The 26,478-nt window shown below is 36.6% G+C and overlaps 4 protein-coding genes, 1 long non-coding RNA gene and 1 other non-coding gene across 8 annotated transcripts; 2 read left to right on the top strand and 4 right to left on the bottom strand.

The window, feature by feature from the left end:
• The first annotated feature begins 2,360 nt into the window (after positions 1–2,360).
• LOC125209504 (serine/threonine-protein kinase PEPKR2-like) lies at positions 2,361–6,499 on the top strand. Of its 3 annotated transcripts, none has more exons than XM_048109107.2 (4): positions 2,361–2,500; positions 2,950–3,857; positions 4,517–4,813; positions 5,902–6,499. In XM_048109107.2, the coding sequence occupies exons 2-4, from the start codon at positions 3,113–3,115 to the stop codon at positions 6,252–6,254; spliced, it is 1,395 nt and encodes a 464-aa protein (XP_047965064.1). In that variant the 5' UTR covers positions 2,361–2,500; positions 2,950–3,112; the 3' UTR covers positions 6,255–6,499. The 3 variants fall into 3 exon arrangements, with proteins under 3 accessions (XP_047965064.1, XP_047965062.1, XP_047965061.1); XM_048109105.2 differs by lacking the exon at positions 2,361–2,500 and adding an exon at positions 2,517–2,817; XM_048109104.2 differs by lacking the exon at positions 2,361–2,500 and having other exon boundaries at positions 2,517–3,857.
• Positions 6,500–7,665: 1,166 nt separating this feature from the next.
• Positions 7,666–10,524, top strand: LOC125210863 (root phototropism protein 3-like). The gene is made up of 4 exons (XM_048110469.2): positions 7,666–8,193; positions 8,347–8,416; positions 8,490–9,767; positions 9,849–10,524. The coding sequence occupies exons 1-4, from the start codon at positions 8,099–8,101 to the stop codon at positions 10,377–10,379; spliced, it is 1,974 nt and encodes a 657-aa protein (XP_047966426.2). The 5' UTR covers positions 7,666–8,098; the 3' UTR covers positions 10,380–10,524.
• Positions 10,525–12,660: 2,136 nt separating this feature from the next.
• Positions 12,661–12,747, bottom strand: TRNAM-CAU (transfer RNA methionine (anticodon CAU)). The gene is given in 2 exon segments: positions 12,661–12,696; positions 12,710–12,747. It is a non-coding gene; the product is annotated as a tRNA-Met (tRNA).
• A 3,166-nt stretch (positions 12,748–15,913) lies between these two features.
• LOC125213994 (transcription factor bHLH143-like) lies at positions 15,914–17,559 on the bottom strand. The gene is made up of 2 exons (XM_048114823.2): positions 17,422–17,559; positions 15,914–17,332 (listed from the first exon to the last, which is right to left on the bottom strand). The coding sequence occupies exon 2, from the start codon at positions 17,313–17,315 to the stop codon at positions 16,407–16,409; it is 909 nt and encodes a 302-aa protein (XP_047970780.1). The 5' UTR covers positions 17,316–17,332; positions 17,422–17,559; the 3' UTR covers positions 15,914–16,406.
• A 584-nt stretch (positions 17,560–18,143) lies between these two features.
• On the bottom strand, positions 18,144–19,031 carry LOC148930149 (uncharacterized). The gene is made up of 2 exons (XR_016137215.1): positions 18,914–19,031; positions 18,144–18,292 (listed from the first exon to the last, which is right to left on the bottom strand). It is a non-coding gene; the product is annotated as an uncharacterized LOC148930149 (long non-coding RNA).
• A 4,731-nt stretch (positions 19,032–23,762) lies between these two features.
• Positions 23,763–25,467, bottom strand: FKBP12 (FK506-binding protein 12). The gene is made up of 4 exons (XM_048111097.2): positions 25,256–25,467; positions 25,104–25,165; positions 24,269–24,321; positions 23,763–24,028 (listed from the first exon to the last, which is right to left on the bottom strand). The coding sequence occupies exons 1-4, from the start codon at positions 25,375–25,377 to the stop codon at positions 23,927–23,929; spliced, it is 339 nt and encodes a 112-aa protein (XP_047967054.1). The 5' UTR covers positions 25,378–25,467; the 3' UTR covers positions 23,763–23,926.
• Positions 25,468–26,478: the final 1,011 nt, after the last annotated feature.

Genomic DNA, 26,478 nt, shown 5'->3' on the forward strand with positions numbered 1-26,478 from the left:
GCAGCGTCGGGTTGAGTTTGACCAAACAGTTGACGATGTTATTCCCATAGCATTAGCTCAGAAACTTCGGCAAAGGTTAGCCGAGGAAGAACTACAACAAGTTCACGCAATGAAGACGTGGAGAAAAAGAAACCGAGGGGGAAGAAAGCCGACCACATGTACTGTCGACAGAACCCCACCGAGTTCATTTCATGTATACAAAACCTGACTCCCCGGCAGAAGGAAGCTATGATCAAACTGGGTTTCAGCGTTGTTCTAAGTTCAACATCTAGAGTTCAACATCTGGAATAAATAAAGGGAGTGATGCATAGAATAGCGTTATTAATGCAAGGCTATAAATCGATAATGCACATTACCAAAGAACTCGACCAATGGAACAAAAAGAGGGAGTGATGCATAGAATATCATTATTAATGCAAGGCTATAAATGCGATAATGCACATTAACAAAGTACTCCACTAATAGAATAAATAAAGTGAGTGATGCATAGAATAGCGTTATTAATGCAAGCCTATAAATCGATAATGAACATTACCAAAGAACTCGACTAATGGAACAAAAAGAGGGAGTGATGCATAGAATATCATTATTAATGCAAGGCTAAAAATGCGATAATGCACATTAACAAAGTACTCCACTAATGGAATAAATAAAGGGAGTGATGCATGGAATATCGTTATTAATGCAAGCCTATAAATCAATAATGCACATTACCAAAGAACTCGACTTATGGAATAAATATAGGGAGTGATGCATAGAATATCATTATTAATGCAAGGCTGTAATTCGATAATGCACATTAACTATCGCAGAATACAAATTTATTATGCAAAAAATGATCACAGCGCTAGAAATAATAAGAACGAATACAAGACGAAAACTATTTTATTAGTTACAAAACACATCAAGCTTTCCTCTTGCCTTTACTAAGCTCTTTCTCCTTCTCCATCTCTTTAAGCATTGGACAGTTTCTAGAGTCGTGATGGCCCAACTCATCGCACGCCTTACAATGTCTAAGAGGCCTAGTAGCCTCCTTTATAGCCTTTTCTCTCTTTGAAATCAGTCGGCTCGCAGAGCTGCTAGCATGACCCTTGGTCTTTACAACATCCGGAGGATGAACCTCTACTACCTCAGGCCTTGGCATTCCGTAAAACTCTTCAATCATGCGCCTCTTTTCAAAGGCCGACGTTGGAGAACATTCAGGTACAACGAACACTATACATAAAATCAAAACAACAAGCATATTAGAATTTAGTTTCATTATATGATATAAATCGTACATTACAAATAAGAAATAGTGCATTATACTTTAATATTTGTACATTACATACGTCGAGTAATACCACACAGTAGCCGAGATAATAACTAAACCCTATACAAAAAACTGAAACTCGTCGACTAAACAAAATACTACACCCTAACCACCAATGACTGCTAAACCCTAGTGGATTAGATTAAACTCGCCCAATACATTCAAACACGACAACTAATAAACAAAACCCTGAGATTGTATAATTCACAAAAAGGACATCAGATTAAACGCAAAACTCCTAAAATATCAATGAGATGAACGAACTCAGATTCATAATAAACATGTGAAGTCCTTAAATTACCTTATTCCATTGTTGGAGAATAAGAAGAAAAATCACAAAGGCTGCAACTTTTTCTTTTCTTGTAATTCACGAATTTCTGCTAATTAACGATGCATCCACATGTTAATAATTCCTCTGTGATATATTGATAGAGAAAGATCTTTTGGAGAGATAAGAAAGATTCTGCTAATTCCATAAAAAAAAACCGATATAATATATTGATAGAGAAAATCAAGCAAATTTCCATAACTAACTCCATTGTGAATTCCTAAAAAGCCCCTACACGATTTTTTAAATCATTTTAATTAATAACATGTGGCATTATTTAGGGCCATAAGATCTTTAAATTGAATGGCCAAGATTAAAAAGGAGAATAGAACATTAAACCAAAAAAGGATATGAATACGTCCATATATATATATATATATATATATATATTCATAGTACAAGTAAATTGGAAAGTAAAGTACTCCCTCTGTCCCAATAAATATGAAACATTTGGTTTCCGGCACAGGATTTTATGCAAGTGTTGTTTTGTGAGTTAATAAAGAGAGTAAAGTAAGAGAGAGGAAAAAGTAGAGAGAGTGAAGTTTCCATTTTAGGAAACGTTTCATTTTTAGTGGGACAACCTAAAAAGGAAAACGTTGCATTTCTAATGGGACAGAGGGAGTATATATTAGGAAAAAAGGACAACTGTACAAATCATATCTCCCAAACCACCTCTATATAAATCCTAAATTAAGATATTAATATGATTGCTGCAGGCTGAAGCATAAAGAGCAATTAACTAACCAGAAGCAAAAAGCAGATCCCTACCGTTGGCATCAATGGCGAGGGCATGTCCCCACCGTCAGATCAAGTAGATTCGCGCGAAAAGAGCAGTTTTATTGGGCGTCGCGTATGACTGAGTAAGTAGACTCGGTTAGACCAACTTTCCCCCTTTTCCTCTTCGTTGAAGTCTCTTCTCTTCCATTGCTTTCTCTCTCTAAATCTCTCAATCAATGCTACCTATTTGCCGCAATATTCGCGGTTTCCATGTTTTAATTAGTCACTCCTTATTATCTTATTCTGTTTCTGCCATTCCGGGTTAGGGTTTATTTCAGATTTTTCTAGGGTTTTATCACTGCGATGATCATGTGCTTTTCCGAATTGAGTTGATAGTCCGTCTAGGGTTTGCTTTTCCGCATTATTGTAGTAGAATGCGGGAAGCATTGTGTGTTTGAAGGTACGGAATGCTGGGTCTTTTTTAGTTTTTATTTTCTATGAATTTGTTTTTGTGCTATTTGCGTTTGATTCTGGGATTTGTCCGTTATACTATTGCTACGTTTTGATACGAACCCACCTGCTAAAAAAACAGGATTTGGTCGAGGTTGGAGATATTATTCCTTAATTGGTACTTGAGTGGGTTAGGTTTGTCTTGATTCTCTGAAGGAAGAGAGAAGGCAAACGTTAGTTTAATTAGGTCGTCTATAATTTCTGAAGCTCTGGGAAGACCATAATTGTGGATTGTTTGTTTAACAATGGAGTGCTTGGGGAAGAAGAGGAAGGGAGTTGCGAGGGCCTGTGAAAACGAATTTGACGATCAGGCTCGATTGACAGTTCTTTGGCCACATTTGTCGCTGGAAGATTATTCGAGAAGGAAAAGGAAGTGCAAGGAGGCTGTAATCCCAAAAAATCTTGATTCGAGGAGAAAAGTTGTTAATGGTGTTGCAACTGCCCCAGCATGCGGAACTGCTCATGTGGAGTTTTCAGGCAGAGGTCTTAAGAGAAAAATTGGCTGTATCGATACAGCAACACGGTTAGGCAGAAAGAAGAAGATCGATCAAGTGTATGAACTGGATAAAACTCTAGGGAAAGGGAAGTTTGGGTCGGTGGTGTTGTGTCGGAGCAAGGCAACTGGGGAGGAGTTTGCGTGCAAGACTCTGAAGAAAGGGGAGGAGATTGTGCACCGGGAGGTGGAGATAATGCAGCATCTGTCTGGGCATCCAGGCGTCGTGACTCTGAAGGCAGTATATGAAGATGCTGAATCTTTTTATCTAGTGATGGAACTTTGCTCTGAGGGGCGGTTGCTTGATCAGATGGCTAGAGAAGGCCTCTACTCTGAGCAGAAGGCAGCTCATATAATTAAGGAATTGATGTTAGCTGTTCGGTACTGTCATGAGATGGGTGTAGTTCACCGGGATATAAAGCCTGAGAATATCCTGCTCACCACCTCTGGACAGATGAAGCTTGCGGACTTTGGATTAGCTGTGAGGATTTTAGATGGTATTACAACATAACCTGATATATTGCCCTCTGTTATGCAATACTGCTTTCAAGTCCATAATGTGCATGTGATTATGATCTCATTTAATCTTTCATCACATCTCAAACTCATTTTAATGGCCTTCTGGAATATAATATGCATTTTTGTTTTCATGTTTGTGAAGAAACTGCTTTTACCATTCAGTAACCTGTGTCTTTGATTTGATATTTACTTTTTTGTTTATAACCCCTTGGCTGTGATGGTCTCAAAATTGTAGTCAGCAGATTTGAAATTGATTCTTACTTCCTATGGGCATTCTCCTACTGACTATCACATGCTGCAATTTTATGTATTCTGTTTGCTTCCTTGTTTTATGGGTTTTCTTAACAGGGTCATAGGAGTATATGAGTGTGTTGACAAATGACATGGAAAGTCTGAAATATACATTGTGATTATAACTTAATCATATGGTGTATTGCTTGCTCCTACATTATAGTAATCTTTAACCAATTACAAGTCTTAATTAAAAGTCAACTGAAAGCTATTTACCTGTGTTTGGAGTCGGGTGATACTCAGGGGGGAGAAACACTACAAAGTGCTGGTTGGGAATAACACTTTAATAATTGGAACTAATGCACCATTGTTCCGTTGCTTATATCCTAGATTCCTTATGCTGCAGGTCAGCGCCTGACTGGTATCGTTGGAAGTCCTGCTTATGTTGCTCCTGAGGTTTTAGTTGGTAATTACTCAGAGAAAGTGGATATTTGGAGTGCTGGTGTCCTTCTCCACGCACTTTTGATTGGTGTGCTTCCATTTAAAGGCGATTCATTGGACACCGTGTTTGAGGCTATCAAGAAAGATAAGTTAGATTTTGTGGGTGGTGCTTGGGAATCTGTGTCACAGCCTGCTCGTGATCTGCTATCAAAGATGCTAACAAGGAATATCTCAACAAGGCTTACAGCTGATGCAGTTTTAAGTAAGTCCTCTGCTATTTTTTGCTTTACCATGAGTTGATTTAATATCTAAGTTGAGGTTTTTTCTTGAAACTTAGTAATTTTGTTTTCCAAAAATGACATCTCGTCCACCTTTAGCGCTTTTGTGCATGTGCAGCGTAACTGCATGGTACCTCAAATGCCAGTTGTATGGACTTTGCCAGCACTGGCAATGTAGTTGTCTCTCTAGTGGAGTATATAATTGAAGCTAATTTAGAAATTTTGAATAATGAGAGTTGTGATCTATACAGGTGCCTGATTAAGTCCCATCGGATTGACTCAAGAGGCTTAACTCTCATACTTTTAGCAGACAGATACCCAAGCATCTCATATTTTTTCCCTTTTTCTTTTGGGCTTATTCTGTTTTATCTTGTTCTTCTCCAGTTTGGCTTTTCTCATCTTTTGGGTAGTGTTGTTTCCGAACAACAAAGTGAGGTTTGGTCAAATAATCCAATTTCTTAGGCCAAACCTTATGGATGGTAGACTACAAATATATGATCAGATGGGAGGTTGGGACAATGCCCCATCATGCACATAACCTTTGCCTTCAATAAGTTAGTCATCTTATAATGGCACTTCTACAATTTTAGTAGACTCCAAAACATGTTGCTTAGTTATTTAATTTCAATATTTCAGATGGGTTATTTGTCTATACCATGTGTTTTGTCGAGCACAAGACTCCTACTGTACACTCTATACAGGCATTCTTTTCCTGTATCTCTAGCTTGTGTTTTGGGGAAGGAGGGAAGGACATCATACAGTAGTGCGTTTAGTTAACATCTGGAGGATACGAGTCATCTACAGTATTATTTTCATAAACTGCTCCAAATATATCTAGGCTCACTTACTTCCTTTCAGCTGGTGAAAGTCAGATTGAAATCTACATTTTTTTTAATGTTTGTGTCGTGCATTGTACGCTAAACTTCTCTTAGAAATTACCCATGTGTTTGCTTGTAGTTTGCAGTTGAAATGTAGCTGATTTACTTGAAACAAATATTCGAGCTGCATCCTAATGAATTGGAAGTTTTAGTTCAACCTATGATATTAATTTTCTTGATATTTGCTTCTCCAGGACACCCATGGATTTCTTTCTACACTGAACCGTCGTTAAAGGCGCGAACCCTTGATCCAAAGAAGAAGTTAGTAAGATTGACATTAAGGCAGCTAACTATTACTCATGGGCCAGAGTTGGAGAGAAAAAGGAACGTATACGAAGACAGTCTCAGTGATGACTCTACCCCTACCTCAGCCTCTAGTCGTTCGTGTGAGGAAGAAGACACAGGGCTGGTGGATATACTGGCTGTGGCTATTTCACGCGTTCGTATATCTGAGCCAAAACGAAGCCGGATCTGCAGCCCCTCAAGGCCAATCCAACAGGAATGCTCCTCTAACATCAAAACCAGTAACCTCTGTACAGCATTCTGATCATCGCTGAAACGTCTCGGAGTTTTAAATGTTGCTGGGATGGAAATAACTTATGGCGGCTTGCTTGACCCTAACAAGATGGATGATATCACTCGTGGTTGAAGACTGGTGACCTAATTTCTCATGTATAAATGACAACGAATAATAAGAACTGATCGATTATCTGGTAACCAGAATCCTGTAAATTCTACCTCCATTTAACCTACTGATATATTGAGTTTTTTGGAAGGCCACGTTTGGCTACACAGGTTTACTCCAAACTCATATTTTAGTTCTATTTAAAATGGTCCACTAATACATGGGGTATGCTATTTCTTTTCTGTCTAAATTGACAATTTTTTGTTTGGGAATTCCAACAAGTTTTCATTTCAAACTGCCCCTGGAATTATTGAATTTGACTAGACTACAAAATTTGGACTGTAAATAGAAAAAGCAAGCCACGTTTTGGCAATATGGTAACAATTGATCAAGTGTAGACAGGCAAGATTGGGGCATTACACTGTCAACATAAATAAGTGGGCCATTTCAACTTAGATCTCTCTCTTTTTTAATGCAATTTATGTACAGAGATTATACTTTCTTTGTTCTAAATGGTACTAGTATTATAAACAAGATTCTAAATTTGTAATTGTAATTATGAAATGAGTCTTAACTAGAAGTGGGCCTATCACAGATGGGTTATGGCCCATCTTATCTCTACCTTTGTTGCCGCTACTGTGAGAGAGAGTTCATACATAATTAATCTTGTTATTACAACTTTTATTACTAAAGGTATTTCTGTAGAATAAATCAACCCAATAAATAAATAATGTGATCATGAGTGCATACCACTCAAGTTTATCCATCTGCGGGATCTTAAGTAATTCGTTATCAGATATATTAGAATTAAATGAAACATTTTATTAATTGCACTATGTGTCTAAAATAAAATAAATGATTAAACAAGAAAAATGAAATATCGAATTGATGATTGATACAGCTGTTAGGAGATAGAGATCCCGATCATATTTAATGCTTAAGAGTCTTCACGAACACATTGAAAAGACCATTCCAAAAATTGGATTAAACCCATTTCACAAAAACTACTTCTCCCTTATAAGAATTCTATAATTTGGAAATTTAGTATCAAAACTTTACAATTCCTAATCTGTTAAAAAAGAAAAAGAAAACCATGGATACAGATCAAATTTTTAAATTTTGTACTTGCTATAGTCCAAGTGATAGATAGAAATTCTCCTAATCAAATTTTTCAAGAATCATTTCATCTAAAACAAAAACTAGTAAAAAATACATTTCCACAGCCATTTGCTCCCCAAAATCGCAACAAATGCTCATGTTCATTAAGACTGGAGAAAGAGGGAGGGCAACAACAAAAACAAAACAACACAATTTTTTTGGGGGGGAGGGGGGCCTCTCTTGAACTTCAAAATCCATACAAAAAACTAAAAAAAAAATACATCATTCTGCATTAATACAACTCACCTACTGCTTTAACTCTCATCATCATCACCATCTCTTATTGCTACAGATGAATGTTCTTGCACACTGATCAACTCCATCCACACAATCCCAACTGAATGTTATTCTTCACTCAGAGTGACACAGAGAGAGTGTGTGTGCACAGGAAAGTTACCCTTTAAAGAAAAGAATATGCACCACTGTTTTAACTGATTATCACAATTAGCGAATGCATCCAAAACTATTGGTTTAATTTATAACTCTGCCCCATACTCACCCCAAATCCGACAATTATGAGATAAATCCAATCTTCCCCATGTGAGATTATTCCTCACTCACTCACTCACTCACCACTGCACCTACTTTCATCTCTGTCCAATTCCGACATGTGGGAATCCGGCGATTATGACACCGGATCACCTATCTCGACCGCCAAAAACGGCCTTCACACCGATGGCTTCCACCAAAGAGGCCACTCTTGGTATATCATCAATAACTCCCTTTTTCCTTCATCCTTTTCTTGTTTTTTTGATAACCCAGTTTTAAAAATGAAATCTTTGTGATTCATACATAGTGTATTTTTTTTTTACATAATAGTCCAGTTATAAAAATGCAATCTTTGATTCATACATAGGTTTGTTTCCACCGATATCCCCAGCGATTTCTTGGTTCAGATTGGCGACATCACCTTCCATTTACACAAGGTAGTTAAATCAGTTAATTCAAGGCTTCTTTTTTCGATTGATTCATCGTAACTAATCGAAACAACTTCTCTAGTTTCCTCTCCTCTCGCGATGCGCGAAGATGAACAGAATCATATACGAATCCCGCGACGGCGAGATAAACAAGTTATGCCTCGACGATCTCCCCGGCGGCGCCGACGCATTCGAGCTGGCGGCGAAGTTCTGCTACGGCGTCGCCGTCAATCTCACAGCGACCAACATCTCCGGCCTTCGTTGCGCCGCGGAGTATCTTGAGATGACGGAGGATTTGGAGGAAGGGAATCTGATATTCAAAACCGAAGCCTTTTTAAGCTACGTTGTCTTATCCTCGTGGAGAGATTCCATCGTTGTTCTACAAAGCTGCGAGAATCTTTCGCCGTGGGCGGAGAATCTCCAGATTGTGCGGAGGTGTAGTGAGTCTATTGCGTGGAAAGCGTGCGCGAATCCCAAGGGGATTCGGTGGCAGTACACCGGAAAGCCGAGATCGTCCTCGAACGAGTCCAGCCCTAGCCGAGGCGCCCTCGTGCCGCCGGACTGGTGGTTTGAGGACGTCTCGATTCTCCGCATCGATCACTTCGTCCGCGTTGTGACCGCGATCAAAGTGAAAGGGATGCGGTACGAGTTGATCGGGGCAGCCATAGTCCACTACGGGAGCAAATGGCTGCCTGGTCTGGCAGAGGGGGTGGCCGCGGCCACCCCCTCTGATGAGGGCTGCAGTATAAGCAGCATCAGCAACGCCGCCTGGAAGGGCGGCGCCAGCGGCTTACACGTGATCGTGGCTGGGAACCATGAGTTCCCGACCACGGTCCAAGCTAAGGATCAGAGGATGATCGTGGAAAGCCTAATCAGCATTATACCTCAGCAGAGAGACTGCGTTTCCTGCAGTTTCCTGCTGAGGCTGCTGAGGATGGCCAACATGCTCAAAGTCGCTCCGGCTCTGGTGACGGAGCTGGAGAAGCGTGTCGGGATGCAGTTCGAACATGCGACCTTGTCGGATCTTCTCATCCCTTGTTTCAACACGAAAGAGACTATCTACGATGTCGATCTCGTTCAGAGGCTCCTCGAGCATTTTCTAGTGCAAGAGCAATCGGAGGGTTCGAGTCCGACGAGGCATCCCTCATCGGACTTGAAGATGTATGACAGCAGCTCCCAGAGAGGGAGCCATCTGAATGCCAAGATGAGGGTTGCCAGACTGGTCGACAGTTATCTGACGGAAGTGGCCAGGGACAGAAACTTGTCCCTGACCAAATTCCAGGTTCTTGCTGAGGCACTGCCTGAATCAGCAAGAACCTGTGATGATGGACTCTACAGAGCAGTTGACTCTTATCTTAAGGTGATCAACATAGCTAATTCTTAATTAATAAACGATGCTGTATCTAGCCCTCGTAAAATCTAACAAACTGAAATGTTGTAGGCACATCCAACGCTGACCGAGCACGAGAGGAAGAGGTTGTGCCGCGTGATGGAGTGCCAGAAGCTATCCATGGACGCATGTATGCACGCTGCGCAGAACGAGCGCCTCCCTCTCAGGGTGGTGGTGCAGGTCCTCTTCTCCGAGCAGATGAAGATAAGCAACGCGCTCGCGCTCAAGGAAGGTGGGGAGTCGCAGTACCAGCCCATGGTGCCGAACCGGAAGACACTGCTAGAGGGGACCCCGCAATCGTTCCAAGAAGGATGGACAACGGCGAAGAAGGACATCAATACTCTCAAATTCGAGGTGGAGAGTGTTAAGGCTAAGTATTCGGAGCTTCAGAACGAGATGGAGGCATTGCAGCGCGAGCTCAACAGGTTGGCGAAGCCCAAGCAGACGTCGGCGTGGACCTCGGGTTGGAAGAAACTCAGCAAGTTTACTAAGACGACAGAAGCCAATGACAATGGATCACAAGTTGCAACTGCTGATCAAACTAGAAAGACTCCTAGAAGGTGGAGAAATTCCATTTCTTGAATTGCAATTTTTGTTCTAATTTTATCTTCATTTAGCATAACATATGACTAATTGTGTTGTTTTTGTTTTTCTACATTTGGTTTATGTTTAGAGGAAGATGCAATATTGACATGATTTTCATTGTTATTGAGAAACTTTTTTAGTATATGAAATTGTCACACAATCAGTAGTCCTATATTTGCTAATTGTTGAAACCATGATCACAATACGAGACTAAGAATAGCATGCTATAAATGAGGGATCTACTATATGAATATTCCTTAACAGTGCTACATATTGCACAAAATCCTATGGAATATTCAAGATTTAGGTGTTGGAAAATTTTGCATAATTTGTTTGGTGGTTTTAATGTATTATTTCTCAGTTGAATTGGCATTACAAGCATGATGAGACACCCCACTTCAAATCATGTCTTGAAACAAAAAATATAGACTCGTGACATAGAGTGGGGAACACAATTAATCTATGTAACAAGTTGTGGAATATCAGATTGATTTACTAAGTTAGTACAGCTATTTTGAACATTAATCACACACTAAAATAAATTCATGCATTGAATAATAGATTAAGAAAATATTTATTTTATTAATAAATAAGTTGTATCGATAACATCTTGATTGAGATTAGCTGGGAATTTGAATAAGGAGCATAAATTTTCTACTCCATACTATCTATCTCGTAGATAATTTCTGATTATAGTGATCCCTTTCATTTTACTTCGTGAATTTTGGATTTCTACTTAGAAGTATATTTTATGCTATAACACAGTAATCAAATTGATTTACTAAGTTAGTACAGCTATTTTGAACATTAATCACACACCAAAATAAATTCATGCATTGAATAATGGATTAAGAAAATATTTATTTTATTAATAAATAAGTTGTATCGACAACATCTTGCTTGGGACTAGCTGGGTACTTGAATAAGGAGTAGAAATTTTCTACTCCATACTATCTATCTCGTAGATAATTTCCGATTATAGTGATCCCTTTCATTTTACTTCGTGAATTTTGGATTTCTACTTAGAAGTACATTTTGTGATATAACACTTCGTGCTATCTGATAGGAAAGGGTCTCATAATTCTGAACGGATCTCAACTGGGATCGCAAATCCCAAGCTTGTCTGTCATTATTATTATAAATTGACTAGCTACTTTTTACTAGATTTGATCAAAGTGAGGAACAAAGATTCATGAGTGCAATATCATCATTTTGATCAAAAGTGAAGGTTTTAGCTAGTCATTGTATAATTTATGTGATGCATCAAATTTGCGTCTCAATTTCTACTAAATTACTTCAATCATTTTTATTCTCAATATCTTTGGCCAATTTTATATTAAAATTTATGTCGTTCACTATTAAGACTATTTTTCGTAGGAAGTAAATGTTTTACTAATTCTTTGCAAATTAGATTTAGAAATGTATGCGGTTATCATGTCAACATTGACTTTTTTAGTCCTAAAGTGGACTTGATATGATACAATCCACTAGGAAAAATTTTGCTACTTTGGGATTCATTAATGTGTGAATCTAATTGGATTTCGGATGATATTATCTTTATTGTGTACGTTTTTTTGTTCTTGAGTGATTGTACTTCACCTAAAAATTAATACTATGAAGACTCTAGATTAAGATGTACAAAAATGTAGTGTGGGGTAGAAAAAAGAGAAATCATAGTACATGAAATCAACTAACATAGAAGTACAAATTAGATCATATATAGGTTTCTCACTTTTCACAAAGTTAATTATAAATAATTGAAACATTCAGAAATACCATATATGTATATACAACATTATACAATAATAAATCATATTATACTTGAATTTAATTAGAATTATAACACAAAAATGCCGACATACTCACTTACACTTGGCCTGCACTGATTATCCAAATATTGGGCAATAATTACTTGGAAGATAAAAATCAAATACTATATAAATAATACATAGGCGTACGAATCATTGATTTCCATCCATAATTATTAAATGGATGGAGAAGATATACGTGGAAACTATAAAGCGTTAATTTGTTTCCAATCAATGTTCACTATCTGTAGCTTCAAGCAAAAATTGTATACTATCATGTGACAAAATCATTCGAAATTATTTTACGTAATAAGAATGTGAAGTCTTCTTGAATTAAACAAACATATGCTGTGATATTAATGTGATTGAGTTAAAAAATAGGAAATATATGTATTAACTATATATTTATATGAGAAATTTAGACATTTTATGTTATTACACTAAAAAAAGGTATATATAAAAAAAACGTATGGGGTGAGAGAGGCTCGAACTCTCGACCTCAGGATAACTCAGCTTAGCTATGAGACCTACGCGCTAGCCAACTGCGCCACCACCCCTTTAATAATGTAATTATTGAGATATTTACTTATTTATTTTATTTGAAGTGTAATAGTGATATTTTATGTTTATCTAAATGTGTCAGTGGGTATCATAGAATATAATTTTGTCTTGGAAAACAGGGCATAAGCAGAGGAAGAAACACATGCAATTTGGATTATATGGCGCCTTCTGACAATATGTTTATTTGTAAGAAAATAATTGTCGCAAAAGATTTCATTGTTTATTGATTTGGATCATATGACAGACAAAATAACTCTATATATAAGTTATTGTCAGTAACAAAATAATGGTCAGAATGGATAACAGCGTTCAAAATTTAAGCAGTTGCATAGATTAAGTGATTTTTTGGCTAAGTTTGAATTCATGTATAGTTTTCTCTTTTCTTTAATTGTGTTGGAAAGAGAGAGAGAAATAAAATTATTAAGAGACACAAATCTCGAAGAGGCTAAGTTCCAATAGAGAAAGAAATCAGAGTTTAAGTGGCAAAAGCAAAATATATCAAAGTCCTAAATCATGATATCTTGGGTTTGCATTAGTAAGCTTTTGGTGGAATTCTGTATTAGTGATATTAGTTAGAACAATTATTGATAATTCATACATAAATCATGACATGATTAGATACTTACAATTCTACTAATTAAAATGATGAACCAACAAATAAGATCATTTATGTTCTGCACAATTTTAGTTAGTTGGAATTTGAAAACATAGTGAAAGCGGTTGTTCCAACTTCCAAGTCTCAACTTGCAGGAAAACCAAAATTTGAAAATAAACTAATATTAGAGTAAAAAGTGTGCAAAACAATCCTCTAATTAAGTTAGCTGTTTATAGAAATTGTCCCTCTCATTTTGATATTTATATTGAACCTCCAATTTTCTTAATAAAGCCCTTCAATTTATACAACTCCCAAATTTTTTCATCAATGGAAAGTAGAAAGAATGTTCTCTGCTCATGCTATAAAATGGAATTAATTACAGTTAATAAATGCAATCACGCTTCATTATATAATTAAAGGTAATTAAATTATTAAATTCCAGAATCTTAATGATGGCATCAGCTGTGATGTTATGGTTGGGAAATAATTTTCCCTTGAGAGTTGAGAATTGGTTCATTAGGTCAATAACTACCTCCATAAATCAAAGGTATGATGAATATGATAATTTGTGGAAGTCATTTTCAATCTATTTTTTTTATGAACTTTTAGTAATTATTAGTAAACACCATTAATTCTCTTTAACTATCCGACCATTTGTTGAACTACTCTGCATCATCAAAGACTTTGTGCACAAATTGACCTGATTTTGTGCTCCAATCCGATTATAATATATCACACACGATCCATAACTCAATATACTAGTATGTGATTGACAACATATTGATTATTTAAAAGTATTTAATCTCTATATATGGCAAGGTGATGTACATAAATTGTAGGTAAATAATGCCCCTTAAATTTGGATTTAGTTATTGGAGTATTATTTTATAAAAATATAAGAGAGATAATATGAAAGATTTATGAAAAATCCACATATGATTTTGGGCTTAATTTAAAATAATTATGCAATACCCAGTTATATAATATAATTAATCTTTTCTTAAATATGTAAATATATAATTCAAAAGGTTAATACTTTCCTATATTATTGCAGAAAGATTAATATGTGGAGTATATTATACTCCCTCCGTCCGCGAATAGGAGTCCCGGTTGACCATTTTCATCCGTCCGCCATTAGGAGTCCCGGTTAGACATTTTATCTTGGGATTATAAAAAATGACCCCACTTTTCCCTTAATTTAGAAGCTGCAATTAATTTTAATCCACTTTGATTGCAAATAATAATATAAATGGGTCCCACATTCCACTATCACACACTTAAATTATTACACTCAAACTTTTCTTAAAACCCGCACCCAACTCAACTGGGACTCCTATTCGCGGACGGAGGGAGTAGTAATTTATTTTAAATTAATTAATGCACGTGATCCCATTTTTTATGTAAAATACTTAAAATATTAACAGTTTATATAAATTTATCACTTTTTAACCTAATGAATTTTATTTCATTTCATATTAGTCATTAGATGCACTAATAGGAAATAAAAGTAATTCATGTCTTATTGTATAAACACATGATTTATATAAGCATGACAAAATAAAAGAAAAAATGATTAAAAACTGAAAAGAATACATTCTACACCTCAACTTTATTTAGTCTAATCAAGTAAAAGAATAAATGATTAAACATTTAAAGAGAAGAATGCGCTTTGTTTTTGTACCACAGCATTTGCATGAAAGCTGGCATCTTATTACAAATAAGTTAGGTAACATCTGACAAATTTATCATTAATTTGGTTATGCTTGAAACCCGCACATCCATGTATATAATAAATTTATTTAGAAAGTGGACCTATCCAGTACATTTCAATTTCCCAAGTTTGGCTATCGACCGTTCCAAAAATTAATTTTTATTAATTTAGTAAAACTAAAATTAAATTAGTTACTAATATAAGAAAATTTGAAATGAGAATAATATTGATCGATTAGCATTGCACTGTCTAAATAATTTAATTTGAACGATTAAAATAAAACAATATTGCGCAAGTTTGGTTTCTTGAATCACTCACAAGTCACAAGTCAAACGGTAAAATTTAAACCACCTTGTTGTGTTTGCTAATGAACCATGCTTTTGCCTCCTGAATTTATCAACTTTCAAAATCTTTCTTATTCAATGATAAATTCAGGTGGAGTTGAATGGTCGACCAACTACATTGTTGGCCTATGAATATGAAAAATCCTTCTAAAATTCGACATTTAGAGCTTCTGCCGATCCAGTAACAAGACTATTTACCGATCCAGTAACAAGACTATTTACCACATTTTTTTTAGTAAGTATTCGCTTCCATTTTTCATCTATCATCTATCATCAATCGTCACAATGCATCCATCTTTCAGCACCAACAACAATCTTTTTCTCTATGTCGAACCTTACCAGTTCCATTTGTGAACCAGAAACAACTTCGAAGATATTTCAACAATCAAATTTGATAATAGTAGAGTATAATTTATTTTCTTAAACCAATTCACCAATTAGAATTCACTTCTATTCTTAATTAAACATCACATTTCTCATCAACATACACTAAAAAGAAAAACTCAAAAACATCAAATCCAACCACATCATTAGATTACAACAGCAGCAACAGATGGTTATTACAACCTCACAAACAGTCGTTCAAAACCCAGAAAACACAAATATTACAACTGGAAACAAACAACAAGAAATTGATGATGATAGCTCGGAAGCCCCTGGGGGGGTGGGCCCCCCGCACAGATTTTCAAGATAATCATAATAAAAACGAAGAAAGGAGGCGCGGGCCCCCCCTACCACCAAACACGCATGCTCACCATCCATGGCGTTTTTCGACAATTCCGGAGAAAAAAGGAAGCCCTCGTTTCACACCACTACGCTTTCTTCAATCTGCCATAACCCCTTTTTTTTTACTTTTAAATCACATTTTTAATCATTTCAAAGTCAACAATTATAGCAAAGATGGCTGCTTTTATCGACTTAACCCTCCCCTCTTTATTGCCCCACAATCTTCATGCTGACTCTAAAAGTAAAAGCCATCTTCAATAATCAAACACGCACCATTAATCATGCGCCCCCGAGGGACGATTTCATAGCCTTCAGGTACGCCACCGCCCCGTCGATTATCGACACCGGGTCGCTCCCGTCCAGTCCCGGGATGATGCTCTCGAGCACCTTCAGCGCCTCGCGGATTTTAATCTTCTTCCCGCTGTCGTCGTCGCTGGCGCACCTCGACTCCATGACGTCGTCGTCCTCCTCGTCGTGACTCTCCAGAGACGATTTCTCATGCTTGCCGTCGAGCAGCTTTCGTCTTTTCGGCGCGGGGCTCGTTATTTCTTCTGTTAGTTCGTCGAGGCTGAGTGGCGGAGAGTGCTCCGAGCTAGTCACTTCATCGTCGTCGTCACTATCAGTATCAGAGTAGAGCAAAGCATCGATGTCGTCGCTATCTTCTTCATACGTCTCGCCGCCCTCCTCTTCGGACAAATGGTTTTCGTCCCATTTTTCTTCGAACGCGGGATTCGACAAGATGCGTGGATCGACATGAGCGGTTGCTTTGTCGAGCGGGACAGGAGTCTTGGAGGCGAACATCTTGTCGAGGGGCGAGAAGGAAGGACCCAAGAACAGTCTGGTGTGATTCTCGGACTGGTCGAAGATAAGGAATCTCCTCTGTGGAGCACCAACCGGCTGCTTATCTACAACCCCTAGGCCGCGGGGCAAGGCACACTGCGAGCCTTTCAGATAAGGCTCTCCGGTTGGACACGGGATATTGCACTGAGGCGGGCGAAACCCACCGAATGCATTCAAATCAGGAGCATACTGTCCTGGAAAGGTAGCATTGGCAGTAGGCCACTGGTAAGAGGGAAAATGTGGCAAGCTGAGATTTCTATCGAGATGAGGCGTTGCCATATGATCGATATACGAAGAATTCCGAACAGCAAACTGCTGGCGCAGCTGAGACTCTCTGGCCGCAGCCATCCGGCCAAATGAGCTACCTGCCAATACATCAAGCCTATAAACATACGAGAAGACGAACAAAATCGAGAAAATCAAGCACAGGAACAATCAAGAAAGAAAAACATACCAGAATAGTGTAGTTCTACTTTAGTCCGGCAAGTAGATTACTTTCCAAAATGCAAAACAAAAGAATGAAAACAAAAATATATCTGCTAGATTGATTTTCGACAAACGGAAAACGGGAACAGGTCTACGTGACAGGTTTCAGCAAGTGACGGAAATATTCAGCCTGAACAACACAATTAAGGACATAAATCAGATGTTTTTCAATTTTAAGTAAACAAAACTTGAATTTGCAGCACAAACAAATGAAACTAAGTAAGGATTCGATAACGAACCTGGCAATTCTGTAAAGGTTGAAAGCATGCTATTACTCTAACTATAATGGTTGTTCTCCCAGCAATCCCACTCTCATGTTTAAGTGCCCTAAATCTCGTCTGGCTCGCTGCTTGGCACACCATAACTACGCTTGACTCTTGATGTATTTCACAAATCGGGGTAAACAACGAAACAGCTAACGACAAGAAAGGAGGCTAATGTATTCCACACGGGCTAAACAAAGAAATAGCGAGCGACAATAGATAAATGGAAGTAAAGCTGAAGTTGGACTAGAAATCCTACTTGATCAACAAACCAAACTCAAACAGAATCTAACAGCAACAAGAAGATGAGGGACTTATGAAGATTGAATAAACCACAAGCAAATCTTATAGAATGTAGAAAAAACAAGAAGCCAAAGGGAAGTGATTTGATCCCATCATGGATAAGATTAAGCAAACAATGAGCATGTGAAAAAAGGAGTGTTTTCAGCTCAAGTGGAGGAAGAACAAAACAAGTTATAGAATAACCCTGCAATACAAATTCAAAGAGATAACAAAGTGAATCCACCACTGCATACTGGTTTTTCCCCTTATATCCAAAGGTAATAAGATTGCCACCTGAAACAAGAGCGAAGCTTTTCAGACAAGACAAGTGAATGAAAATCCAAATTGGAAAGAATAAGAAATCAGTGACCTATCAGAATATAACAATACACAATTTAGTGTGTGTTTTAGAATCATGAAAAGTAGGGGATCTGGAAAAGGCAAATAGAAAATCTGTAGTCCAACAATCCATGTTTCACTTTTCTCATCAGATCCAATCCAAAGCCCCCAACAGGTTATCTTTTTCTTTATCTTCTCCAGATCACAAAAGATTCGGCTGTCGAGCGTGCTTATTACTAAAACATTTTTTGAAAACCTCCCTCACACCACGCTTGATGAATAAAAAATTCAATTGTTTAACAGCAAAAAATTGAACCCACAAATAAAAATGCTTTCTTTATAAGTATGAACATAATTAAATTGATGGGAACCATTCTCAAACATAAAATTCCAATTTAGTATGTTGAGAATTCAGCAAGAAAAGGACCAAATACTCAAAAAAGGATCAAATTTTGTTGTGTGCCAACAAAGAGGGAGAATTTGAAGCCATCAAAAGAGTGTAACATGAAGAAAAAACAGAAACAGAAGAAAATCAATTGAGGTGGAAAGAGGGAGGAGAGAATTGGGAGAACTTACAGATCCGGAGCAAGAAAGTAAGAGTGAAGAGTGAGAATGGGAGTGGTGGTTGTGACAATTGAGAGAGAGGAAAGTGGAAGTGGTAAACAGTGGTTGGATAGCAGCTCAAACTCAGAGTAGCCACCAATTCAGGGATTGCTTGGATTATATAAACAATTCAATGACCGTTATGCCCCTGCCACGCTTGGATTTTTTTTGTCCGTTTATTTTTAGGCACGAATTTTATTTCATTAATCGTGCTTAAATTTTAAAAAGAAAATGAAAAGTTCCTTAAAACAAACACAAACAAAAACTTTTACTACTGTTAATTAAGTGTTTTTGGTATATATTAGCGTGAAAAAACTAATTTATAAGGAAGTTAATCGGTTTAGTTCGGTGAATTTGGGTTAATTCAATTTGTTTGAAATTTTATTGGTTATAAATTTTTAACCGTAACTATAAACGTTTTTATGGAATTATCAGGAACATGTTCTATCACTAAGCTAATAGCTCGTCGTGTGAGCCTCTCATTGTGGGTACATTACGTCAAGAACGAGAGAAACATCATCACCAGAATGTTCATGGTTTGATCGGGCATTTTAGCACCTTTTTTCATTAAAGTTACTACCTCCGTCCCCCAAAATTTGCTACACTTTGATCCGACACGGGTTTTAAGAAATGTAATGGAAAGTGAGTTGAAAAGGTTGGTGGGATGTGGGTCCTACTTTTAAAGTATTAGTTTTATAATAAAATGTGAGTAGGAATGAGTTAGTGGAATATGGGGTCCACTACCAAAAATGGTAAAAGTGAAGTGTATCAAATTTTCAGGGACGGACCGAAATAATAAACTGTATCAAATTTTCAGGGACAGAGGTAGTATTTCACATAGACTTATTATCTCCATAAAGAAGAGAAACAAGTATACTAGAAGAGATGCAAACTAGTCCCGATATTTATTACCCGCCAAAAATGGACCATAGCAGAATTTCATTCTATAGCAGCACCCGCACTATTATACTATCAAATTTGTAACGAATATTAGAATTAAATATCAATTGATTCTTTAGCCAAAAAAAAATTCGATATATATAGGATACATATCCATAATTTTTGTAACTCAATCATAAATGATGAAGTCACTAAATATTTGACATTTTCGACTATGTCTGCAACTCACTATTGGCTTGGGACACAAAGAGAGTAGTAGTATTCGTTAAAACAATATAACAAATTGATTTTTTTTAAAAATTAATAGGTAATTACAATAATTAGATAATATCCTATACAGTTGACTAACTTGATGTGTAACTTAACATCTCATAATAATGAGAGAACCAATTTAATCAAATCAAATGAAAAAGGTGAAGTCACCATTAACCAAAACCGAGTGTCCCTATCGGTGTGTGTGTAGGGCTGGCAACCCGATAACGACCCAACCTAATAAGGCCAAACCCGAACCCAACCTGTTAAGGAAACCCCAAACCCGAATACGAACCCAATCCGCCATCTTCAAACCCGGACACGACCTGGACACGATAAGAACACGATATCGACACGAACCACTTTGGGTTGACCCGACACGATAAGAACACGATATCGACCTGAACACGATACCAACACGAACCACTTTGGGTTGACCCGACACGATAACAACACGACAACAACCTAAGCACGATAACAACACGATTACATATTGCTTCAAAAAATGATCAAGACTTTAAAAAGCCATATAGCATGAAGATGTTCCATTTTAAACAACAAAACTCCAACAAAATCCAAAAAAACCCAACAAAATACATAACTTTTGTTCCAAATACATAACTTTTGTTCCAAAACCCAACAAAAAAATTTGAAACAAGATAAAAGAACAAAACAAAAAAGAGTGTATTATTTCATTTCTTTCGACTACTTTAATTTTTGTAATTTGAAATATAATTTGAAGCCTGTAATTTCAAATATTTTCTATATATTATAACACATGAAGAAATATGCAAAGTAGGGTCATTACATGGTCATTTAATATTATTATCCAAAATTACATGAATAAAGACATAATTATATATTTTGAATATATTAACTAATATACTTGAAGTGTCACACGCCTAGACGTTGATAGCAACAACCTTCTATCGTCGAACTAGCTCTTATGTATCATTTGATGCACTATAATATATAACAGATTATTAATCATAAATTAATTTTATAATATGGGTCTAAAATTTGTTGTGGTTTATCATAATATTTAAATATATCAATTTATATAGCAGTCATATAATTAAAGGATATGTTACAACTTACATGTTGGGTTCCACATGTTATCATCGTACCATCTCTATTATGATATTATTACGCACTATGAAAATAATTATAAAAGTAATATTAAAATAATACAGTAAATGAAATATTGAAAATATTGTGATTTATCATATAGTAATACTAATAATTTTTCATGATCTTATCAATTTTTGGAGCAAGTGCTATACATTTGAATGTTGTATTACTATTATATGTGTTGAGTCCAACAATGTCTCATCATTGAATGACCCATATTATAATGTTAATAATTTTAGATAGAATAATCAACCAATATGTATAATATTATTTTCAAAATTAAAAGTTAGAAATTAATGATAAAATATCAATGGTTTCAAAAATAATATGAGAGAATTTCCCAACAAAAGAGTGTTTTCCTAATTTATACTTTGTAAAAAAAAAAGCAATTTATTTATCTTTATATCGTTGTGATAGTTTAAATAAAATGAATAAAAAATTATTCCATTATTATTCTATTAAAATACTATGGATGGTTATTCTCTCTAAAATTTTATCTTTTAATAAGAGTCTTGGTACATATTGTACAACAATACAAATGAAAAATGAAAAATTATAAATAAGGTCAAATTAGTCACAAAAATATGTAATTAATGATGCTATCTAATCAAAATAAATTAATATTATCCTTTTTAAAAATTGAAGGGCATTTTGTGTATACAATTTTTGCAAATTTATCTTTACTCAAAATAAAAATAATAATATTAATTTTTAACGGGTTACCCGACCCGACCCGCATCCAACCCGCACCTGACCCGATTTTTTCGTGTTCTTAGTGGGTCGACCCAATAATGACCCGCATCCAATAAGACTTGATCCAAACCCAATAATTTCGTGCGGATTCGTGTCGGATTATCGTGTCGTGTCAAAAATTGCCAGCCCTATGTGTGTGTCATCACAAACATTTGAAGGAATCAAATTCAATGATCTCTAAACAAATTATTAAATTTAGTTATAATATGAGGATTATATCTCAGCATGTTAATTAGTTGCATAAATAATTTAAACTGTGGGATTAACGTTTTCTTCTTTTAATTGGTTAATACTCTCTCTTGTTTTGACTCAGTATGTTATTTCCTTCACAATATAATGGATTGGAAGTCACCATTTTTTTAATTTTGGAAACTTTTCGACATGAGTTGAGAGAATTTGAATTGGGGAAGAAAATGTGAAGAACACCACCAAATTATAAAGTTACACGTATTTCTTGAAGTAACTAGATAGTTCTAAACTAAGACTATTTAGTCGTAATTAAAAGCATATTCGAGCGAATATAACCACCAAAATTGTTAATCCTACTCGCTATTTACAATTAGCACGTTACACGTAGCAAGTTAATTTGACATATCATATTATTACTGTATAAAGTTATCTTGATATTGCACATACATTAAATGCCCAAGAATTAAGTAATCTCGACAACTTCAGTTGTGTGAGAGGCAAAGCAAAGTGCAACTTTTAATTTGCTTGCACTAAGTTAGTTTAAAACGAAACATAAAGCAAATTATTTGTCTACATAATTGCGTAGGATTAGGCCCACTTTTTACAGCAGTGGAATCTTGATGCTCAAAATACTAATTAGAAAAGGAAATATTTGTATTTTCTAGGAGTATTCCATTTTTAAACGTCTTTGTTTATGTGCACTTCTATTATCGGATAAATATTACTATTGCATACACCTTATGTAAACATCTCTGCGATTTTACAGCCATAAATCTTGAGTAGGCTACACCTTAATTCGAGATATAGTTTATAAAAAGCTTAGATTAAAAATTCTTGTACATTCAAAAACATTTGCTTGTACCTACTTATCATAAAACATGTGTACCTATCCAATTTTTAATTGGTATGTTTAATTCAAGTAAATTAGGCATTAAACTAATCATGACCAATGGCCAATCCAAGAAATGCTTTCAAGAGATCAAACACAGTGACAAAGGCCGAGGAACTGAATTGACAGCCATTACTAACAATGAATGGTGTACGAGGAAAGGAAGTGAACCCCAAACTTAGAAGAATCATCGTCTAACTCCAAATACCAAATTTAATTAAGTTCTCCGGCTCTCATAAACCAAGGTGGAATAGATCGACCCCAACCTCCATTGGGAAGGTAAAAAGAACTTAGGATTATATGAAGCCCAAATAGTTTAAAAAATTGTTTCTCAATCATCATAATTGAGAAAAAGGAATTACATAAAACGCGTGAGAGACAAATGAGTAGCACTTTTAGTTTTAAAAGTAGGCACTCCCATAACTAAAACTCGCACATTCAAAATAAAGTTATTACTTGAATCGATATAACATCCATCTGGAAACAAAAGTATAATGTTTAAAATAGTGGTTAGTCATGTCATACAAATATACTAGTATATAATTCAAACTAAACAAATTGATGGAAAGAGAAGGGAAAATCATGGCTACGAAATAGACGAGATAGATATAATCATATACTCAAATACCACAATCGACACACACAGCGCAACCATGGGACATATTTTTCGCACTCAAGAATCACTTTGTGAAAGTCTGAAACCAGCAATAAGACAAATGTGAAACTGTAAATCCCAATTTCGATGAGGAATGCTCATGGTTCAAGGTTTATTCATGCATAATATAAGTAGCAAAGCATCCAAGTAAAACATGTTTGATAAGCATTAATATATGCTATGTTTTCTTCCACAACATAGATTATAGAAGTGTGATTTACTCGATGCTCAGAACTTCGATCTCAAAAACCAGAACTGAGTTCGGCTGAATGCCCCATGCTGGGAATCCACCACTGCCATACGCGTAGTCAGGAGAGCACTGCAAGATTAAAACCACAAAATCATTAACAAAATACTAGAGAAAAAGATAATAACATAACAAAACATCAAGAGCAATTATAATTCTAATTTGGTTTCTGGAATATTGCAAGAAATTACTATCAGAAGCAGCAGTTCTTGATCCTAATTGATTGGCTAAACAACAACCTAAATGGAGTATAAATTATATACTAGCAACTACTTATAATGCAAGAACAACAACTATAGAACGTTTCCATACTTTCAGCTTAGCAACTTCTCCTAACTGCATTCCCAGCACTCCTTCATCCCATCCTGCAATAGAGGCAAAGTGCTACTTTAATCAATAAAAAACATCAGCATAACACATTCAAAATCATGAGATACAGCACCTTCAAGTGATATAAGCAATCATACATTAAAGGTTTCTCAATATTCCATCTGAATCATATTAAGGTAGCTCTCATCAAATCAAAAAGATGTTTATATTGATTGATTATTTCTTAAGGTGAAAATTTGGTTCTTTGATCATCAAAAATTCAAAATAGTGGTGAAGGAAGCTACAAGTCTTCAACCATAGGCAATAATGGGAATAAAAGCACAATATTGAAGAACATGTAGCAAATCATGGTGTCAATTACATGGAACTTCACCACAACTCATGTTTGCCAGCTAATTCCCCAAGCAAACTCAAGTGACTAATAAATTAAGATTGTACATATCATCATCTTTCACGAACGAGTGATATTCACAGGTACAAGAACTCCAACACTCTATTCTTACTTGCTTTTATCCACTCATACAGTATTTATTCTTCATATGAGCATACAGCAATCATTTCCTACCATAACAGATCTGTAGCCAAATGAATGATAAAAAACTTTCACCAAAATAATGGCACAGCAAAATGACTATTCAACGAGACACATACAAAACTCAATTACCGAAACACCTAACTCAATCATTGCCGATTTCCACTGCGCTAAACTAATTCACCGTTGGATCTCACGATCAATTACACAATTCAGCCAAAACACACACAGTCAGCTCAAAATAAAAATCAAAGCCAAATTCAACCAAAATTCGTTGAGGAATACCTTTAATAACATTGCCTTTCCCAATCTGAAAAGTGAAAGGCTTCTGCCCTGCATCCTTGGTGCTATTCCCCCAAATTCACGCAAAAGTAAGGTCAAATACATCAATCACGGTTCTTCTTTAATCGATAAGCATGAGAAAGAAAAAAAGGTACCTCCAGAATTTTAGGTTGAGATCTCGGTTTTTGCCATAACCGGTGCAGTGAACGGTGACGGTTTGGCCGGGTGTGGGCTTGGGGCCATTGCCTTGCCTGATCAATTCCTTGTCAATTCCCATAGCTGAGATTGGTGAGGAAGATTGCTGCAGTTTCGCCCCCTTTTGGCTTTATCTAGGGTTTTGCTTGTCACTGTTTAGTGTAACGAGTGTGTAACTGTGAACACTTTATTTTCTTTTTTACGTCTAGGGGGTCTCCGGTGGCGCCCCTCCCACTAGAACCTCTACTAGCCCTTCGCACTGCACTAGGACTTCCCACTAGGACTTTCACTAGCCCTTCCCACAATTAAATTAATTCGCAATTAAAATTAAAATTCACGGAATTAAAATTCGACACGAATACGAACGAGAAATACGAATATTTCATTAAAAAAAAAATACATCATTCGAAACAAAAAATTACATATTAGATAGAAGAAAAAAACAACCACATCAACGTCCACCCCTCCGCGTCCAAACCTCTTCGATGATATCCTCCTGAAGTCGAATATGGGCATTTCTTTGCCGCATGTCGGCAAATGCGCGCAACCGCTCAACCTCTCCATGAGGTACCCCCATGTTCACATTCGCGGTGGCCACGCCGTGGCTTGGACCGACACCCGTGTCATCTTCGTTGGTCCACTGAGTCAGTTCGTCCCCTTCACTTTCGACAATCATGTTGTGCAAAATGATACACACGTACATGATGTCGCCGATGTTGGGAATATACCAGTGCCGTGCCGGACCCCTCACCATCGCCCATCGACTCTGGAGCGCACCAAATGCGCGCTCAACATCCTTGCGCGCTGCCTCCTGGCGGGTCGCAAAGTAGGACTTCTTTGGCCCGATCGCATGCTTGATCGTCTTCACAAAGACGGGCCAGTTTGGGTATATCTCATCCGCCAAATAGTATCCCATGTTGTGCTGGTTTCCGTTGGCGACGAAACTGATGGCGGGACCAACGCCATTGCATTGATCGTTGAACAGGGGCGACGACTGGAGGACGTTGATGTCGTTGTTCGACCCGGCCACTCCAAAATAAGCATGTCATATCCACAGCCAGTAGTCAGCTACAGCTTCAAGGATCATCGTGGGATGCTTGGCTTTGAAGCCGGAAGTGTGTATCCCCTTCCAAGCGGCGGGGCAGTTCTTCCACTCCCAATGCATACAATCGATGCTGCCCAA

The sequence above is a fragment of the Salvia hispanica genome, chromosome 3, assembly GCF_029641045.1.
Source record: "Salvia hispanica isolate PSC_SH4W2 chromosome 3, Shi_PSC_v1, whole genome shotgun sequence".
NCBI classification, from domain to species: domain Eukaryota; kingdom Viridiplantae; phylum Streptophyta; class Magnoliopsida; order Lamiales; family Lamiaceae; genus Salvia; species Salvia hispanica.

What these genes read in the sequence shown, in the direction of transcription:
- LOC125209504 (XM_048109107.2), top strand. Translation starts at nt 3,113, where the DNA reads ATGGAGTGCTTGGGGAAGAAGAGGAAGGGAGTTGCGAGGGCCTGTGAA. An exon ending in AGCTGTGAGGATTTTAGATG is followed by an intron (nt 3,858 to 4,516) that starts GTATTACAACAT and finishes CTTATGCTGCAG; the next exon opens with GTCAGCGCCTGACTGGTATC. An exon ending in TACAGCTGATGCAGTTTTAA is followed by an intron (nt 4,814 to 5,901) that starts GTAAGTCCTCTG and finishes TTGCTTCTCCAG; the next exon opens with GACACCCATGGATTTCTTTC.
- LOC125210863 (XM_048110469.2), top strand. Translation starts at nt 8,099, where the DNA reads ATGTGGGAATCCGGCGATTATGACACCGGATCACCTATCTCGACCGCC. An exon ending in TCACCTTCCATTTACACAAG is followed by an intron (nt 8,417 to 8,489) that starts GTAGTTAAATCA and finishes CAACTTCTCTAG; the next exon opens with TTTCCTCTCCTCTCGCGATG. An exon ending in CAGTTGACTCTTATCTTAAG is followed by an intron (nt 9,768 to 9,848) that starts GTGATCAACATA and finishes GAAATGTTGTAG; the next exon opens with GCACATCCAACGCTGACCGA.
- LOC125213994 (XM_048114823.2), bottom strand. Translation starts at nt 17,315, where the DNA reads ATGGCTGCGGCCAGAGAGTCTCAGCTGCGCCAGCAGTTTGCTGTTCGG.
- FKBP12 (XM_048111097.2), bottom strand. Translation starts at nt 25,377, where the DNA reads ATGGGAATTGACAAGGAATTGATCAGGCAAGGCAATGGCCCCAAGCCC. An exon ending in CTCAACCTAAAATTCTGGAG is followed by an intron (nt 25,166 to 25,255) that starts GTACCTTTTTTT and finishes TTGGGGGAATAG; the next exon opens with CACCAAGGATGCAGGGCAGA. An exon ending in GAGAAGTTGCTAAGCTGAAA is followed by an intron (nt 24,029 to 24,268) that starts GTATGGAAACGT and finishes TTAATCTTGCAG; the next exon opens with TGCTCTCCTGACTACGCGTA.